This window comes from Parasteatoda tepidariorum, chromosome 1, assembly GCF_043381705.1.
Source record: "Parasteatoda tepidariorum isolate YZ-2023 chromosome 1, CAS_Ptep_4.0, whole genome shotgun sequence".
NCBI lineage: Eukaryota > Metazoa > Arthropoda > Arachnida > Araneae > Theridiidae > Parasteatoda > Parasteatoda tepidariorum.
In genome coordinates, this window is record NC_092204.1 from 44,834,173 (window position 1) to 44,855,518 (window position 21,346).

General features: G+C 30.9%; 1 protein-coding gene across 3 annotated transcripts in view; it reads left to right on the forward strand.

The window, feature by feature from the left end:
* Nucleotides 1-17,285, forward strand: part of LOC107438534 (bestrophin-2a-like) — a 42,406-nt gene extending 25,121 nt beyond the window's left edge. For 2 of the 3 annotated variants that reach the window (XM_043040460.2, XM_071179517.1), the window contains 9 exons: nt 1,187-1,341; nt 2,244-2,321; nt 4,011-4,163; nt 6,997-7,077; nt 8,290-8,441; nt 10,269-10,412; nt 12,411-12,533; nt 14,279-14,503; nt 16,966-17,285. In XM_043040460.2, coding sequence (XP_042896394.1) covers nt 1,187-1,341; nt 2,244-2,321; nt 4,011-4,163; nt 6,997-7,077; nt 8,290-8,441; nt 10,269-10,412; nt 12,411-12,533; nt 14,279-14,503; nt 16,966-17,095 — 1,241 coding nt within the window. In that variant the 3' untranslated portion in view covers nt 17,096-17,285. The remainder of the gene's footprint in view (nt 1-1,186; nt 1,342-2,243; nt 2,322-4,010; nt 4,164-6,996; nt 7,078-8,289; nt 8,442-10,268; nt 10,413-12,410; nt 12,534-14,278; nt 14,504-16,965) is intronic. The other variant, XM_043040461.2, reaches the window with a different exon arrangement.
* The last annotated feature ends 4,061 nt before the right edge of the window (nt 17,286-21,346 follow it).

Sequence of the window (21,346 nt, forward strand, 5' to 3'; positions counted from 1 at the left end):
AACTTTTCATTTAAGGTAGTTTTTTCTGACAGAATTATTTCAACTATTATTAATAAGTTATTATAAATTAACGACTAATGACGCCATGTAAAAGCAATGAACAAGATTGCTCAAAAAGTCGATCTTTAAGCGATTGTTTATTTTCAAAAAGTTGAAAGAATTTGGAGCGAGCTTCAAAAGCTCCGTGTTGCCGAACTGATCCAATGAAATATTTATCACAAAAATTAGAAAACTTAATGTTTATTATGCTATTTAAGTTTTAATGTTATAACACATGTTTCACGAATTTAAAAAGGAATATTCTTTAATTTATCGAAAAAAAGGAACATTGCATTAGTTTTAGTCTTACGAAACACTTTTATTCTCGGCTTTTTCAAAAATATTTAAATTTCATTATTGTGTTGCAAAAGTTTAAAAAATCTATGTAACAGAAAATAATTCAAAAGTTTTACAGTTTGCATCTGACATACGACGCGATCTTCAAGAATTTGACTTTACTTTTCTTCTCAAACTTTGGAATGAAATTTACCTTTCTTGTTGGTCTATCTATCCATTTAAACAATTGTCAGAGTTACTATGAATTTTATTAATTAAGTTTTTGATGAAAATTTTAACTAATTTCACTAAAAATTCTTGTAATCTTACATCGAATTTTTACAAATAGAAAGCTGATGCAATTTAAAAAGTCGTTAACTATAAGAGTTTAGTGGTTTCAGCAATTGTTAGGAGTTTTGATGTTTTGTTTATTAATCAAATCTTTCAGTTTAACTCCTTAACGATCGGTTAATTTTAAAGAAAACGGTCATAGAGGTGACTATTTTTTTAAACGCGTATGTTATACACGTATTTGATTATAGTGCAGACATCTAGTTAAACATAAACTATCTACAATTACCTTAAACATATCCTGGTACTGCCATCTGGTGTGTAAAATTAGAAATAAAATGCTTTCCGGGCAAAAAAAATGAATTAGTTTTATTCTTATTGGCACGTTACTACTGAACACTCCACCCCGAAAATATCACGGGAGCGAGAAATAGAGGGTGAAATCTCTTCCCGTCATTTTCACGGGAGCGAGAAGGAAGGGGTTAATAAAATGTTATTGGAGATGCCCTATTATTTCCTGTAACCGTGTTCGTGCTTTTGCATCTGTTATAATCTATGCATTACTGTTCTTTGAAATCAGGACTGATGTCACATGAAGAAAAACAACTTTACGACAAAATCGAACTCAACTTTAATAAACATTGGGTGCCATTGACATGGTTCATCAATTTAATTCGTGCAGCAGTAAAAGAAGGACGAGTAACAGCTGGGGAGCCCGTCAAGCAGCTTTTAGATGTAAGTGATTTCATTCCATTTTTAAGCATTTAAAATTTAACTTTTTATTCTTATTTCCCCTTAACTCATACTTTTTTATTTATTTAAAATGAAAACGTCTTTTACTGCTTTATTAAAAGTAATGTATTAAATTAGTACATCCGAAAGTATAACTATTATTGCTTCTTATTTTGACCAAAAAAGAATTTTTCATAATTACTAATTGAAGAATAATCATATAAATTAAGTGAATATTAATAACGAATACATTTGTTTAATTACAATGGAATAAAAATAGTTGAAATAAATATTGAAAAATATTCTGTGGGGATTTCTGCTCTAGAATTTAGAATCAGTCCCATATATGTCTGGATAGGGAAAAAATTGTTAAGAAATGTTAATGAAAAAAATTCCGTAGAAATTTTTCCCTTGGAATTGAAAATACTCAAAAAGAACTATAAATCTGGTGAATAATGAAAAAAAGAAACAAATTTTTAAAAAAATAAAGAAATAAAGCTATGTGTATTGTCTTAGAATTTAGAAAATATTTCGAGCTCTAATATGTCCACTTGATGATGAAATGAAATAGAAAAACAAAAGAAAACTTAGTAAAATAAAGAACATATTTCAGGCAATTTTTCTATTAGAATTTAGAAAAAGTTCAGACGACGCATATCCCGTGACAGATGAAAGGTATCCACAAAATTCAATATTTTTGTTTTACAAATAACGATGCACTGTTATTCAATAGTATTTTGATTTCAAAACTCAAAGACAAAAATAACTTTAATATTTGTTTTAAATAAAGTTTTCAACCAAGTACTGTTTGCATAAACATATAAAGAAACATTCAATTTAGAAATTAAAATGTTGTGATTAATTAATTGATTTAAAAGGATAATTCCAATATTTTTGTTTTGCAGGAAGTGAATAATTTGCGTAATAAAACTGGTCATTTATGGGGGCATGATTGGGTAACAGTTCCACTAGTTTACACACAAGTAAGTAATCGATTTCTCTTGCTTTACGAATGACATAATGGCAGTATATGTCTGTTCAATTAATACTTAATTTACTGCTTTTATGCACGCCGTTTGAATGCAACTTTTAATTACGAGAGTAAGAACTGTAGTGTTTTTAATACATGTTTCAAACATGACTGATGGCATGAATAAAGAATAACGGAAGAACGTATTAAAATGTGTGATTTGTATGGCATTTTGCTAAGGAAACCAAGTCAGTTTTTCTTATAGAAAAAAACTTCGAAAGTATTTACGAAATTCTCCAATAGTTGACTTTTCTGACTAAAAAGATCCATGTACTAAATTTATTTTATGATCGTCGTTGAACAGTGTAGTGTATCTACCACTACAAAAATGTAATTTCAATTCACTAGTATATAAGACATGTTAACTGAATTCTATTTAGGGGTACCTTTTTATAGATGACGGTTGACATGGTCGAAAACACTCACTCCCCACATTGGTGACCCGGACGTAATGTGCACACGCCCACCTTGACCGAAACTCCTACTTCGATACGAACACGACTATCTTGACAGAAACGGCCACTTCGATCTGAACATGCCCACTTCGAAGGATGGTTCACATTGAACAGTTGACTTGCTGCTTGTGATTGCGACATTATCCACCTCCTCGTCCTATTGCTACTCAGTCTCTTGCGTACACTCGATTTCTAATGGCAACACAGGAGCGACCACGATCGTGAACTTAACACAGCTCTCACGATCAGCAAAATGTACGGTGATCTTAATACAGCTCTCCCGACTTCTCACAAAACAGCACTGAATCAACTAGTGGTATCCGGTCCTCGAATTCTATCACGGATGACGGTTGACATGCTCGAAAACACTCACTCCCCACAAACAGCCAACCCAATCTTTCGTACGACTACCAATGTTCAACTTGTAATTTTGACCCCAATCCAGAACAGAAGGGTTCTTCTGGATCAAGTATTGGGAAAAATTTGTCTTCGTTCAGGACTTTTTGATGAAACTAACCCACATTTGCGTTACATTGAAGGAAAACCACGAAAATTTCCTACAATTAACCTTACGGCAAAAGGACTCTAATCCATGATCCATCTACTACTGAGGATACTTTATAGCAGCACTGTGGTCGGTGCGTGTCGGGTGCGGAATTCGTATCGACCAGCCATCACTGGGATTCGAACTCGGTTTACATCATTGGAGGTGAATGCTCTATCCCCAAAGCCACCGTGTTTATATATACAAATGGAATTAAAAAAAAGCACTTGAAGCAGCACTTATAAAATTAATGCACTATTTGCAAATATTTTCAGTTGGAAATGCTTATTTTTTCCGTCGCTAGAGTTACCATTCCCTTTTAAAGTAAATGCAAAATTTTCGAAAATTCAAGATTCAACAATTTTTAATTAACAAATACCTAATTTAAAAATATGAATTGCTTACTGTGGAAAAATAATTTTCACATATTTTATACTGAAACTATTTATGCCATTGAATAAAAATGGTTTATTTAAATTACATCTTTTTAAACGTATCAAATCTTCTGATATAGCAAGAAAAGACGTGACCATAATTTTGTAATAATAATTTGCATATTTCAATTTTTTTTAAAAAAATAAATTGAATTACGTAATGAAATTTTACGGTAACATGAATCGATTTCTTCAAATCCTTTTTTTAGGTCGTAACACTCCTGACTCATTTGTTTTTTGTAACTTGCCTGGTGGGCCGTCAATTCCTGGATCCCGAGCAAGGATATCCTGGACATCAAGTGGATCTTTATTTTCCAATCTATACATTTCTGCAGTTTTTCTTCTTCTTGGGATGGCTGAAAGTATGAATTTTCGCTTCCTTTACTTCTTTACATTTAGGCATTATACTATTAGAAATATACAAAGTTATTGGCATTGTTTGTTGCATATTGTGGTAATTACTGCAGATAACCAATAAATCCTCGCAATACTCTATGACATAAAAATACTATGTTCTTTTTGTGCTTTGAAGTTTATAAATTAAAAAGTAAACTGAAAGAATCAAACATAAATTAATTTATTTTGTGAAAAATTTCATCACAACGCAAAGATACTTATTTATATATCAGAAATATTTATTTCAATTATTTTAATGCCATGTCTGAATAGTGGAGTGGTTCCATTCTTGTTCGCTTTAAAATACGGAGCCTTAAAATCAAATAAATCCATTATTTTTCTTATTTTATCTTATTAATGATATTCTCTTTTTGGCAGCAGAAATAATCTGGTGAAATGCTAGTTATTAAATAAGAAAAAAAAATAAATTGTACGAACACATAGCTACCAATTCTCCCAGATTTTTCAGGGGATTTCATTTTGATATTGAAAGCTATAGCAAAAAGGATGGTTTTCTATTTCACTCTTGGAATTATAAATTTAATTTAGAATGCATTTAGCCAAGACTACATACTTATGAATAAATTAAACATATGTATAACTGCGTAAAAATATGTATTCGATGGTGTGTTTAAGAACTGACAAAATATGTTTGCCTACTGTTGATTTTTCCATTTTTATTTCACCACCTTTTGAAATTTTTTTTCTCCTGGAAACGAGGTGAATTCCGTTTTATTGAGTTAGTGGAGTCGAATTCATATTCCACTAAGTCCTTCTTTTGTTATATTACTATATTAAACTGCAAAAGCAACCGTCGCTCAACCAAAGAATCTGCATAAGGGAAGAAGGCTAGTTTCCATAGGCGTAATGTAAACCAGTCTCCCAAGATTTGGTCTGGGTCCTGTGCATAAAGGGAAAAAAAATGTTTAGAGGCACAGCAACTTAAGTTCTTGAAATGGGCTTCCAACCTCCTCTCCTTCAAATCACTGCTAGGGTTTGGGAGAAGAAAAAAAGTTTTCTCTTTATTTATCATTGGTCTGCTCTACATTTTTACACTATTGATAAACAGTGCTGTTTTGTTAATTTAGATATTCCTTTGAGAAACCATTTACATCATCCATGTTGATTAAAAATCTGCTTAAATCGCACCCAACGATACAATTAGAGTTGCCCAACAACCGGATCACAGATGACGTACCTCCTGACAGTCACTTTGCTTCCTATACACATGCGCTAGATCCTAGTACGTATCTCCGTTAAATCTGAGTATGCTCACCCTGTAAGTTGTTTTTCTGGTATAGCATACCAAACAGAGCAGCTCCCCGTGTTAGTTACGTATTTTAAGAGCTGGACTTGACTCTTAGCGCTGCAGATTGGTGAGATACATGAAAGAATCACGCCTTTTATGATAGAAGCATAAAACTTTGTGCTTATGTACCACACATAAAAGGCTTTAATTTTTATTGGGAGGCTATTTCATATTTAGTCCATAGCAATAATAGCGGACTTTCAAAATGGAAACCTCTGAAAAATTTTTGATGTCCTGTTTTTAAATGTTTTAGAACGATTTTGAATGATGTGTTTGATAATGAACTAAATTTGATATTTTGTGTTTGTAGTTCTCTGTTTTAATCATTGTATGTTACCTGCTCAATTCGCTCACTTACTATAACTTCTCAATCATTTTTGTTTCTTGATGATAAATATATTGTTAAATTAAAAGTATTTTATTTTCAATAATGGATGCCATATTTCATTAATATATTTATTTAAATCCAATTTCATGGGTTAAATAATGAAATGAATTGTAAATTTAATCAATTCCAAATTAATTACACATAGTTTGTAATTAGTCTAATAATAATCTGAGAAAAGGGTGCTTTTTAGAAGAAAAAAAAATACCTACTAAGGTATATTTTGATCAAAATATACCTTAGTAGGTATTTTTTTTACTATCCAAATGAGGGATAGATTGAGGACAATAAATGAGGGATAGATTTGATTTTCCTCTAGACAAGCAAGCAAGTAACTTTTTCTGATGAATTTTTCTTCACTGAATTGAATGAAACTTATCCTGAAGCCTATTTACGCATCTAATATTGATATCTAAGCAAGTGACACATTGCTTCCAGTGTATTTTTTATGTTGAATTTAATGAGACTATACGCGAGCCAATGGAATATATAGTTCAATAGTTGCGAGTGTATTTACGTAAAAAATGTTCTATTATTGAGCCATATGCATACTTTTACTTTACTTTGTAGGAGATATCTGAACACGTGAGAAATGATTTGTAATGAAATTTTTATGCTAAATTGAATGAGATAAAATGTGAGCTGATGGGATTAATAGTTAAGTGATAAGGGGTACCTTAATAATAAGTGCAATTGAAAAATGATATTCTTTATGCAAAAAAAACACCATTTCAAACCATAAGGTATCAGTCCTTTCGATTCGTATTGGTGTCATTCGATTAAACGAAAAAAAGAACGTAAGAAACAATACTTAACTTCTCCATGTAAAATGTAAGATTCGTAAGCAAGTACGAAATTGTATTTTTTAACACAAAAGTCTTACTTAACTATTTATCTTATCGATTCATGTTTTGTATAGTTCAATTTAGCAAGAAAAGTCATTGTCGAAAAATTTACTTTATAAGTTCAGATGATAGCCCATGGATAGCAATCTAAAGTGCTTACATTACTGCATAACAAAAGAAGTATTTTTCACGCGTAAAATCTCAAGGCAAACAAAAAAAAAATATAAAACAGTTTAATAACGAAATTACATCTTCACTAGGTAGCAGAACAATTAATCAATCCATTTGGTGAAGATGATGATGATTTTGAAACAAACTGGTTTATCGACCGTAATATACAGGTAAAAAGATCAAATTATTGAAAATGTTTAATATATATTTAATATCATTTTTAATATTTCTTATTACTTCCTTAATTTATTTAATTTGAAACATCCAATTTTAACATTTTTGTTAAAAAATCAGTTTTAATTTATAGATAATTAATTTTAAATGCACCCGTTTATAAGTTTTCTGTTAATTCTACGTTTGCAATAAGTATTATATGATACAAACTTCGACTTTTTTTCCATTAGATTTTTTTTTTGAATATCAAATTAAAAGATTAATTATCCTCTGATAGAGCAAGACCAGAAATGGATCTTATAATTTTACATTTCCAATTAAAACATTCACTAATTAATAAATTATTATGTTAAACAGTTTTAATGCATTCCATAAAGTTTATAAAACTTAACTTCATTATGTTAAAAGTCTTATAAACTTAAACCGAAAATGATTTCAAAATTCTAAAACTTCAAATTACAATTAAAAAAAAGCAATACCTTTGAAATCTTCCAATTTTTTTTAAAATAACGGCAGGCACTGAGCTTTCGTTCTTCGCCTAAGAAGATGCCGGAAGTGTTGCTCATTTATCGTAACCCAGTAGGCACCTGTGAACCAAAGTCACGGAGGCGAGCAACATTACCCACGCCACACTGCCACAAGTACCCGTTCATAGGGTGGGCCACATTCATTCATTCACACATCAGAAGACAACACACAGAGAGAGAAACACCCATGCTCAGAGCAGGATTCGAACCCGCAGCCATTGGCTTCGAGGTCAGGCTAGTTAACCACTCGGCCACCTGGCCGGCCTTCCAATTTTAAACACTAGTCATCATAAACTAAAGAAAAATTAGAAAAACAGTGATAACTTTCTCAAAAATAAGCCCATTCCCAAAAATTTTGAATCTGTTATCAACTAAGAATTGTTACGTAAAACTACAATATATAAATTAGTAGCGCTGCTGTAGAATGACATAATTTGAAATGAGCATGAAATTGTATGTTTGATCACAAGCCTAAGAATTTTGGTGTGTTTCCGAAATTGAAAATTTGAGATATTCAATTTGTAGCAATAATCTTTATGCATCATTTTGTCCAAAGATAGAGATCTGATAGAGAGAATGTCCATCATGTCCCGACTTATGTTATCTTAAAACTTTTTGGAGTACAATTATTTGCAAGTTTACGTATCTAAGAAAATTGAAACAAATTCCAATTTATTGCAGGTAAGCTACGCTATTGTTGATGATTCATACAGCTACTTAGCAAAACTGGAGAAAGATCCTCACTGGGGCTTGAGTGCAATAGAACTTCCTTACACAGCAGCTTCTCTTAGTCACAAGATTCCTAATTACAAAGGATCAGCAATGGATATAGTGTGAGTAATTTGAGCTCTTTTAACTATTAAGAAAATTTCTTTGGTAAAAAAAAAATTCAGTTTTAAGAAAGTATAAACTCAAAGAATTAAAAAAGACCTTACTATTTACAATTATGGTGAATTTTTAATTATTTCAACTGAGTGGTGAGATAGCGAATCAGAATTAAATAGATTTAAATACTTAGTTGTTTACTATAATTATGAGCATGAGCTATTTTGCTTATTTAGAGTTTCGACGTTTATATTTTATTTAAATGGTGTTGATATTTCTTTTTTTTTTTTATTTTTTAAAAAAAGAATATAAAGGCATTAAATACTTAAATTCAGATTATGCACTTCTTACAGCATATTAATTTTTTCTACGTTGCTTTTTGTTTTTAAGCACTCAGTGGTGTGTTTCAACCTATACACTATATACCCTGAACCTGGTTTAAATGATATACATGATATATCAAACCAGATGATATTGATATACTTTTGATATACAAGGCACCATATAACTGGTTCGACATGCAGCAGAGCACTTGCACGAATCTGTTGACTCCAGGCCCTGAGCACTTTTTTCAAGTAGGCCCTAAACTACACATTATAACCCTTCTGATGTTTCATGTTACTTTTAAACAAATGATAAGCATAATTATGAGTTTCAATCGAAATATTAATATATTGACAATATCGACATATTGAAAATAAACACAAAAAAAAATCCTTATTTAAATAAAGGTTGGGTTTTTTAAGCAAAAATTTCCATTTTCAGAAATAGAAGCAACAAACATAGCGGCCGGGTTAGCCTGGTCGGTAGGTCGCTGGGCCCATGTCCGAGAGTTCGTGAGTTCGAACCCCGCCGGCCGAAACTCCCCGTGTAGTTGGTGACTGATGCACGTTAAAATTCTGTCGAGTCGCAAAGTCCTCCATGTTCCCACAACAAATCAAAACCTCTGGGGTTATTGGATTGGAGATCGATCGTTCTCTGATTCAGGTCAAAATTACGATCTGTGGATGAATGAATGGATGTATGAATGGGTCCACTTTATAAACAGGTGTGACGTATGATGTGGCAGAAGTCGAATTCTTGACCATACACGGCACCACTGAAAATATCGCACACTCTGCTTTAAATTTGCTTGGTTTCACCAAGCAGGCTTGCCCGAGTGGCAAGTGACATTAGAACCAACCAACCACAAAACACAGCTAGGTACAACTTAATTATTGTCAGAACCTGCTGATATACTGAATGTCGAACAATGACCAGTGATTTGAAAAATTTATTGAAAAAAAAATTCGAGAGAGACAGTTATATATGGTTGCTCTGTCCTGCTTAGGGATGCAAAACTTCTCCACGCCAAGTTTTAAAATTAGCTATTAGATCTGTCAACAGATGATGCTCTTGACTGAGATAGAATATAAAACAATGTTTTTAAATTAATAACCTCCTGAAGCAACACCGTAGACAACTGAGCACAAAATTGACAGTTACTCTTTCTTATGTTTTATTTGGAATGGTTTGATATAAGCAATAAATATTGTTTTGTATTTTTTCACTCTATAGCGCCGCTTTTTGACAACTTTTGTAACTAATTTTAAAATTTGATATGAATAAATCTTTCTGCTTCTTAAAGCGCATTTCCATCTCCTAACGATTCTCTTTATTGGATTTTTCAAATTTCTTGTCATTTTTGTGACTTGATTCCCTTTGTTCTAATTAGTTTTTTTTCTTACAGTTCAATTAATTCTTTGTTTTTAAAGACATTGTATGCATTTTGAAGTTAGTAGTAAAATGCTCCGCTCTGCACTTTTTCTTTATTGAAATGTATTATATTTGTGTAGGGTGTCTCCAAAAGAACAAATTGTTGTCCATTACGACACAGAGAATCAAAACCAGCAGATCGCAAATCCTTATTATAGGTTTCAGTATTTCTTATCTAGATATTGTTGTGGCTGTTGTCAGCCCGGAGCTCCACCGATGAACAAGTTAGTATTGTATACATCATGTTAATATTTCTAGATATTTGACCGCCTGGGCACGTTTTTATAGAATGTTTTTCTTATTGCGCACACATTATTCTCACGGTACTAATTCATTTGAATGCGCAGTGCAAATTATTGATTTTTCTCTTTTAATTCTGGTGTTTGGGTAGCACTAAAGAATGTTGTCAGTACGCTGTAAATATTAAAAAAAAAAAAATTAATATGATGTCAGCGCTGTCTATGACGTAGAAATATATAACCGCGCTTTATAATTTTTTGGGTATCGCATTATGTCACCCATTTTACATTTTACATTATGTCACCCGTTGACTTCACCTTCATTTGCAATAGCATAGAACGTTAACATAACCAGCGATAATGTTCTATTGCAAAAGAAAATCAGTATTAATAATTTGAATGTTATAGTTTTCTTTGTCGTATAAAATTTATTCCAATCAGTGAAATATAAGCTGCCTCCTCCTTTTAATAACGGATGTCCGTGTCAGGGAGGGTACGAGTTGTGGTTTATTCACACTGAAGCCTTAACCTCACTTTCTTAGTCTTTATCTGAAAATATATTGGTTGGTGAACTCATTGTCTGGCAATATATTGTGTGGGAAGGGGACCGTTTATTTTGTCTCTATTGACATAAAGGTCGTTTGGATAGGTACATTCTCTTTTAGATAGTTCGTAGAAAAGGTTAGCGATCGAAACTTTCAAATACATGTAGGTGTTAGCTAAATGCATGATTAGGCAGGGCACTAATAAATACGCATTTATTTATTTGTTTGTTTTCCAACTTTTGTTCTTTTAAACGTGTAAAGAATAGGGTGTCTCGGGAAAGAATTTTATTGCACAACCATGCTTTTTTTATTTATTGTCTTATTGCCAAGTTCTTAATGTAAATTTAAAGTGCATATTTTATCTGCTCAAATATATAATCAGTATTTCTGTTACATACAGTTGCTTAAAAATTATTTGAATGTTGAGCTAACGTTTACATGAAATAAGAATCGCGTAAAGATCATAATAAATTACACGTACCTATTTGAAATGATTGCTAAAGGATTGTTGTAATAAACAAACATGTTCTTATTTGGGTTGAACTTAAATAAACATTTTGTTTGAACTCAATTTATTTTAACAATAAAGGAGTTTTTTCTTTTATTTATTTATTTTACTGAACTCTTGTCACCTTTATATACAAAGCTGTTAATGCGATGCCATACATGGATATGGAATTTTATTTATTTGACTGGAAAAATACTAAAAATTTCATAAATAATACGCACTTTTTTTTAATTAATTGCCGCATGATTATGGTCATAAAGAAGCGTTTTCTTATTGGGGTTGAATTGACTAATTAAAAATTTTGCTTGACCTTTCAATTTATTTTAACAACTCACGACACCTTTTAATGTAAAAATCTCTTATATAGACGAATACTTTTATGAGACTCGACGTTTAAAGTAAATAGTATATTTTATTCAATCAATTATTTGTAATAATAAATCATATTCAATCAGTTAATTGTCAATGTTTATTGAATCCCTAATTTTTTTAATCAATATTTAATTATTTATTTTCAATCGATATCCATTTATTTATTTACAATCGATATCCATTCTCAGTCATACTTATAGAATCATATTCCTACTCATTCAAACAAACACGTTAAAATTTTTATTCGTTTACAACACCATTCATGTTCATGCAATCAATTTTATATAATCATTTTTATATTTACATGTTGATATTATCAAGTGCATATGAACAATCATCTAATCAAAAATACACGAATGTTCATAAAATCAAAAATATATGAATATTAATACACTCAGTAGGATACGGATGTTCATAAAATCAGAAACTGTCATCACGTGTTAATGTATTCATATTTGTATAATGTCATTCGTATTAACTGAGTTTCTTCATTACTAAGGTTAAAATTCTTTCTAAGTAAATGAATTTCGTCAGTAAAACTAAATTCTTTCTTTGCAGGCCATTGGGAGAAAGTTATGGTCGCTCTGAATGCGTATACTCTGAACAATACGATAATACAAATCATAGAAAATCTTCTACCTATTCAATTTTCGGTGATGGTTATTTCAATTTACTGAACAGGTAAAATTAATTTTCAATACATTTCATAATTCCTACTGTATATAATGTTATACATAACTTTATATATAGTTTTATACGTATATTTATACACTATTTGGAAGAAAGTGACGGGGCACGACACTATAACGACATAAACCCCTATTTATTAAAATTAATAGGAGGTAGGGCCTCCTTCGGCTGATTACTAATTATATGGTTATCTATCAAAAGAATTTCTAACAAAAAATGAAAAATAAAGAACAAAAATTTCATAAAAATACATTTAGTAAAATAATTTTTTTATTCAAAAAATGTATTGAAAAATCTCAATCCTACGCCAAATGTATGAGATTTATTTTAATTGCTGATTTACATTTTAAATACAATAAAACAAGTTTTAAATTAATAAGTTTAATATAAAAGAAATTTTTCTTGCCAATATTTAAAAATATATATAAAATTTTGATTTATGGCAATTCACTATATATTTTTATAGTTTATCATATACCACAGATAATTTTATTTTTATCAATATTTTTTCAGTATTGAACTTTTGCGCCTTTAAAGTGTACACTTATTTAGGATCTGTTACTTTTGATTGCCTTCGTTAAACTTCGTACGCATTTACTGTTAGTTTTTTCCAGACTGCTTCTTTTTTATAATCTATTCAGGTTTATAGTCACTTATATCGACTTAAGAATCCAAAAGTGTCAGAAGTTTGTTTAAAAAATATTAAGAAAAATGAGCTGAAAAATTGGTCAGATAAATCTTTCAGTGAAATTACTTCTTAGTTTAACAACAGCAAATTTTTTTTTTAAAATTTACTTTAAATTTTCATATTAGCGATTCAAGGCAAAATTCATAATTAATTCATAATAATAATCAAGGCAAAAACAATAGAAAATTGCATAGATCAAGTTGCTGTTTGAAAATGTTGGGTGGGCAAGTTTCTTGAAACATTCAGCAAGAAAATGGTTTGATAAACGAATATTAACACTAGATTACCTAGGGAAGTCATTTTGACTGCTTTTAATTTCAATTTGAAAAACAATGATGCATATAATGACACATTATCTTAGACTTTCTTAACTTTTTGTATAACATGGAATTCTTTTATTGCTAATATCTACTAATAACTTGTTATATAACTGTAAATAGTGTAATAAATGTTGAAAATTAATTTTAAACGAATTTATTTACGCTTTCACAATACAGTCATTTTGAGTGCTTTTAGGCAATATATAGGTATATACTAATTTTCCGTCTTTCTAGTGTTAGGAAAGCCAGTCATGTTAGTTAAATGAAAGATGGAAGAATGACATTGAACGGTAATTAAAAACAAATCTAGGCAGACTAAAGACTTTGCACTCATGTGACAGATATGCAATTTTTTAGCGGGTGGTTTAGAAGTAACACCTCCCACTAAAGTTAAAAAAAAATTGAAAATGACTTGCATTCCTATTAGTTACTCGAATAAATAAATACCTCTTATTGCTACTTAGAAAGTAGAAAAATAATGGAATTTAAGTTAGAGATTCACTGGGATTTATTGCTCAAAGTTTAACTAGAATATGTCACAAAACAAGCAATTGTGTGTATTTTTCATAAGAATGCGTGTAATGTTTTCTGTAATTAAAATGTTAGAATAATTTTTACCATTATAGTTCAGAAATCCTTTAAGATAATAATCATGAGGATTCATTTATAAATATAAGCAAACCTGCTGAAACGATTTCATAACATTCATTTTGAAACTTTTCTCACAGATCTGGCAAAAGAGACAGCATCGGTCTACAGAGTAATCTTGGAGGGAATGATGTAGTTATAACCAATCTTCCAGGTAATGGTTTAAAGAATGTCAGAAGACTAAGCACGGCTAGTGATCCAGGTAATTTAGCCACTCATGCAGAAACAACCTCACTGACAGTACCCAACAACAACTATGCTCGGCGACATAGGCCATCTACAGTAGCTGCCCATGTCTTAGCCAGGTAATTTAGAAAGTTGCATCCGAAAAAGACGTGTCATGTACTTTGAATCTTTAATCTGCATCCGAAAAAACGTGTCATGTACTTTAAGTCTTTAATCTGCATCCGAAAAAGACGTGTCATGTACTTTGAATCTTTAATCGTCTTTAATCTGCATCCGAAAAAGACGTGTCATGTACTTTGAATCTTTAATCTGCTTCCGAAAAAGACGTGTCATGTACTTTGAGTCTTTAATCTGCATCCGAAAAAGACGTGTCATGTACTTTGAATCTTTAATCTGCATCCGAAAAAGACGTGTCATGTACTTTGAGTCTTTAATCTGGAGTCGTGTCGTGGTGTCTCAGAGGATAGAACGTTCACCTTCCAATGAGGTAAACCGGATTCAAATCCCAGCTATGGTTGGTAGATAGGAATACTGCACCTGGTTCAAACTGACGTAACCTGGTTCACAGTGCTGGTTCACATAACCTGATTCACAGTGCTGACGTAAAATATCGTTAGTGGTAGACGGATCACGGGTTACAGTCCCCGTGCCGTCATACTAACCGTGGGAGGATTTTTCTCTCCGTGTAACGCAAGCGCGTTTTAGTTCCATCAAGAGAAGTCCTCCACGAAAGATTTGGATTAGGCTCAAAATTACAAGGCTACGGAGTTGAACATTAGTTTTCGTAAACCCGAAATGAGGTCAGCTGTTCAACGACGGTTAGGAAATCTTTAATCCGTGAAGAGTCTAGGTTTTGATTTCAAAATAAATGAATTTTGGAGTAAACAACTCGGGAGCACTCTTAAAATTCAAAATGAATTTGCACGAAGGGGAGATCCGACATAAGATAGAAATAGTTGAAAATAGTATCGATAGACTTAGTATATTATACAATTGATTGACATACAAAAGTATAATAGCATAATAAAAGCTACTTATGATGCCTTTTGGAAATCTTAGTAACAAGTCGTTACTTTCCAACTGGCAGACCACCAAGGTCACTCCATTTTCTGACTCAAAGGTCACCTGAAAGCATTTCGATTTGTGGCTCAAGTGCATTGCATACTTTGGTGGCTCTATTGCATATGTAAGCACCAAGGTATGAATTGCACGACATGTTCATAAAGTAACCCTTCATATACTTGGATACTTGGGGGAATATTATGGCGTTACCAGTTTCACATCTTGTGACATCATATCTTGAAGAAGCCTCACAACTGTTAAAAGATCTTTCCATTGTAGTTTTTTTCTTTGTTTGCTTATGACATCATTACTATTAAAAGAAATTTTATATCTATTTTTTTTTAAATTTATGTGCATATCTAAATGTCACTGCTTGACGAAAATATTTACGTTATGATTAGCAATGTGCCCTCTAACTCAAAAATTGTGAATTAGTTTTTTTTTTATAAAAACAATTTCAAAAACTGGCCTTGCTTCCTTCAAAAATATTTTTTTGAAAAATTGGAAATCCAATTTTTTGCATTTTTTCTTCTTTTTTTTTAAATAATTTTTATAATAATTTGTTTTTATAATAATTTTTTATAAAAAAAAAATTTGCCCCAAAACTGTTAACAACTTTCTGTAATATTTATACCAGGAATTTGCATTTTATTGAGAGAATACCCTTAGGAAAATTTGCCATAGGTTTGCCATAAAAAAATGCCATAGGATATTCCNTCTAACTCAAAAATTGTGAATTTTTTTTTTTTTTATTAAAACAATTTAAAAACTGACTTTGCTTCCATCAAAAAAAATTTTTTGCATTTTTTTTTTTAATAATTTTTATAATAATTTGTTTTTATAATAATTTTTTATAAAAAAAAATTGCCCCCAACATGTTAACAACTTTCTGTAATACTTATGCCAGGAATTTGTATTTTATTGAGAGGATAAACATTAACAACGGTTAACTTCAAAAAATATTAAGACAACGATAGTAACAAACATCTAAAATTATCATTGACACTGCCTCTCTGACACGTTTACGAGCTTCAAATAGAAATGTAAATTTGATAAAATAATAAAATGCTTCAAATTTAAAGCACCATAACGAAATAGAGAAAGTTTAGAATTTAAAGGGCAATTTGACGAAATAGATAAATTCTTCGAATTTAAATGGCAATTCGACGAAATAGATAAATGCTTTAGATTTAAATGGCAATTTGACGAGATAGATAAATGCTTCGAATTTAAATGGCAATTTGACGAAATAGGTAATAGCTAATTATTTCATCTGAATAACAGTTCTTTTATTGCAACTTAACTTTTAAAAGCTTAAGTACAATAAAACAACTGTTATTTAGATTAAATTATTAGCTATCTAGTACCCAAAAATTTATAGCATGATATTTGAATTGGATTTTTTCTCTGTTGGAGAATGAAAAATTCCAACTTTATAGTACTAAAAGTTTAAAAATAATGGGTGATTTTTATTGTTGCAAAGATGAAATACTAATCAAAAAATTCGGTTTTCATTTAGTGTGAGTGAAATGGATAAAGAAGATAGCGATCCAGAGGATCCACCACCATCACCCCCTGAATCAGTGAAGATAACGATGGCTTTCTTGGATGAAGATTTCAAAGACATTCTCTCTGAAAAATATCATTAACGGAGAGCTTGTAGAATTTGTTTTTGCTGTCATTTTAAATATTTTCATTCCCATTATGACTGCATTTTATACTGGTAATATAACGGCTTGTAAAAGTTGTTTGTTATTTGCATTTTTCAAAATGTTGATCAGGTGATGTTTATTTATTGTTCAGTTGTCAAATGGAATTCATTAAATAAATTTACACATATGTTTGAAAATTCTTTTGTTGTTGAGCATTGCTTTTACTAAAGCAATATGAAACAAAAAATATTTTTACCATAAGAGAATTCGCAATGGAATTTCTATGCGAGTTTTGTGTATTGAGATCAACAAACATTTTAAATAACGAAATCAGACGCAAAAACGTGCATTTTCTGAATATGCATAAATTGTCATAATATGAAATAATATAATCAATACTTTAAAAATTCATTAAACGAATTCACTGCTTGGAAATTTGCACCACGGAGCATTAGTAAGCTTTAACTTAGACGAAAATTGATCAAATAAATAGTGATGGAATAAACGCTAGAAAAATCATTCTAAATGTATTTCTATCAAACAGTGAAGTGTTTAAATATATGAGGTGATAAGACCACGTAAAAATTCATTAAAACATTAATCCTTTTAAATAAAATTTATATATTTTGAGAAAACCGTGTCTCTGACAATTGTGGTTATTTTTTAGTGTTTTCTCAGATCAAAAAGTTGCATGAAATGATGTATTGGACATTTAAAAAATTTTTTATAATTTTACTTCCACCAATATTTTTAAGTCTCACCAAAGCACAGAAAACAAGTAATATTCAGAGAAAACAAATGAATGTTACAAGGATTCTTTCTAGTATTTGCTTAGTAATAGTAGGAATTACATTAAAAATTATTTCACACACATTATTGCTAGCAATAATTCATTGAATTCATCACTTTTTTCTGAGTTGTAATACTTTCTAACAATGGCAATGGATAATAAGCATTTTCGCTCTGGTACACACTGAAAGAAAATTATGGGGAAGAAACCATATTTGTATGGTAAAGATGATAAAAACATTTAGTATTAAAAAAAAGCAGAATCTTGGTAACCATCACTAAAATTTTTAAATTTTCGATATTTAAATAATTTATTTGAGAATTTTTCCGTCCTGTAATGGTATTCGTTTCTCAGAAATTCTAGTTTTCAAAATTACAGTTCTTATTACCACACAAAACATTATTAAATTGCTAAGTAAGTGATAGATAGTAGTTAATTAATTATTTTCCTATTATATAAACAGAAATAAAAATTGGGTTAATTGGGTACTTGCAACACGAGAAGAAGTGAAGTGATTATGTCTAACCATGTGATTTAAATCAAATTTAATTGGATACCGCGTTAGTGACGTCACACGAGGGTGTCGAACCTGATTGGCTTCTGCATCGACAAATGCCAAGATTTACCTAAGCTGACGTCATTTGTAAGTATACAATTAAATTGATTTATAATAAACTCGGATAGATCAAGCTGTGGTTATTGCTTTACGCTTCTTTTATAAGGGAAGTGAGATTTATTTATTTATTCACATACATATGCCAGTTTGTTTGTAAATATAAAGAACGGCTTAAAACTATTCTTGAATTTGAAGAACAGATAGCACAAGTTAGAGAACGAAAGCACGACGATACATCCAGTATATGGCGGAGATCGATTCTGCTGTACGTTTCAGAGCGTTCGGAATGTATTGTTCTCCCACTAAACGCTCTTGAAATATAGAAGTAGCTGGTACCATATTTTTTTCTGTCTCTCTCAATTTTGTTATCCGTTCTGCAATTTGACAAGAGTTTACAGAGCCTGTATATATATGCAAAACAAATTTCATATATAGGCAAGTTTTTGTGAGCTTATTAGTTTGGTTTATCTAGTCACATCAAAAGTTAGAAAAGTACGTTACAAATAAGCATGCAAACTTACGATGGCATTTGAATCCACTACTTTTACTTTACAGAGTGTAGCTGAACGGAGAGACAACTCGACCAGAGAAGCTAGAAAGCAAATAAAAAAAATTTACGCTTCAAAGTATTTACTTATTGTTAAGCATAAGCAAGTTTACGTGCATATACATACACATGCATACGCAAGTTTGTAAAGCACGGCTTATAAACCCGTGTCAAGTTGAAGATATGATAGCGCAAGTTAGAGAAGGACATTACAAAGATTGCGACTGGATTCGAACACACTACATCTAAAACTTGCGTCTCACGACAGCTTGCGTAGCTCAACCTTGTTCAGCCTCGGTTACCGATTTAGTTTAACTTTGGTTACGGATTAAGTTCAACCTTGTATATTTATAATTATACATTTTTTTAGAGTTTTAAATTTGAAATAGTTTTTAGAGCTAAATTTTAACAATTACAATAAGCATTTGGCCAGGGGAAAAAATTTCTTTTATGCAATGATGCAAACAATATTTTCGAATTTAAGCTTAATATAGAAGGAGGAGACAATAAAATATAGTGCTTAAGGAAAAAACAAATGTTAAAGAATATTTTTCTAGCGATTGCTTGATAGTAGAAAGAATTAAATTTANATATATATATATATAACACATGGTGAAACAGAACGGACCACCCTGAATAACTTTTGATCTAATAATCAGATCTTCCCGTATTAGAACTCAATCTTAATGGTTATAGGGGGTGTCTTATTAGAGAAAACGATATTCTAAATTGCGAAATCAGTTGTAAAATTGTAATTTCTCTGAATAAACATACCAGTTTCACAACGTAGTTGGATTTTTGTTCCCCCAAAATATAGAGAGTAGCAGCAGTCTGAGAAATATAGTCCTCATAGTTTGGCAGAAGAGTTACCCCAAATTTCGACGCTTTTTTTAATTTCTAATTATTTTTAAATCCCTAAATTTACTTTTTGCGTATTTCGCCACATTTCGGGAACTCTTTAAGTTTTGGACGCAATTATAAAATTCATTCAACGAAAGATGCATGCAGTAAAATAACTTTTAGTAAATATTATTTTTTAACATTTTATTTATTAATAGTAGAAATAATATTGAAGAAGATATAGAGTTTTTTACATAATTTTAAAGAAAGTAATTTTACATGGAAAATTACAGAATTTGAGTGAAATCCGTCGTATAGTTCCTGAAAAATCGAATTTTAAAAATGCAATTTTCTTATGAGGTAAAATATTGCATACCTTAGAAATGAATTTTTTTCTCTATTAACTAAAATAATAAATTTTTACTTTAAGTTAATTTTTTAATACAGTTATCTTTTGATAAACGAATTTTATAATTGTATTCAAAGAGTCAGAAATCCAAATTTGTCGAAAAACTGGAATGTTTATTCAGAGAAAATACGTTTTGGTGTCTGCTTTCGTAACTTAAAATATCATCTGCACTGATTTTGAATATTTGAAATCACCTCCTCGAACCATTAAGGCTAAGTCCAGAAATGTAAAGATTCAATTATTAGATCAAAAGTTATTCAGTGTAGTCCTTTACCTTTTTGCTCACTGTGAATATTGTCTCTAGCAATAATGTATTCAACAAGGCTAATATAACCATTAGGTTTGAAATTTATAATTATCTCAATATAAACAAAATTGTTGAAAAGTGGTCTAGTATGTAATTTAAATAAATGGTATGTGATAATACGAAGGATACTAAAAAAATTTATCAAAGGATTTCAAATTCAAATTAACTTTTTGAAATAAATGGTTTCTAATCGTATGTCGATCTCTAAGCCTTTATTTCTGAATAGTAAATATTTCAAAAAATGGCAATTAAATATAAGAGTTCATTTTGGAGAGAAACTAGAGCTCAATATGCAATGACTTGGGCTGAAAAACACTTTTATAGGGAACAGAAACACGAACGTTTTCTTATTTTATTCTAATACGCAAAGAATGAGCCGTGGTTGCTCAGGGGATGGTGCAATCGCCTCCCAATGCGGTGAACCAGGCTCGAATCCCAGAGACGGATAAAATTTGAATTCTGAAACCGGCTCGCCCCGACCACAGTGCTGACGTAAAATATCCTCAGTGGTAGACGGATCATGGGTTAGAGTCCCCTTGCCGTCAGGCTAACCATGGAAGATTTTCATGGCTTTCCTCTCCATGCAAAGCAAATGTGCCTACATGGCTTACAAATGAGGGTTAGTTCCATCAAAAAGTCCTCAAAGAAGACAAATTTCTTTCAATACCTGATTCAAGAGTTCCCTGAGCTATGGAGTTGATCTAAACTCAAAATTGGGTCGGCTGTTTAACGGCGGTAA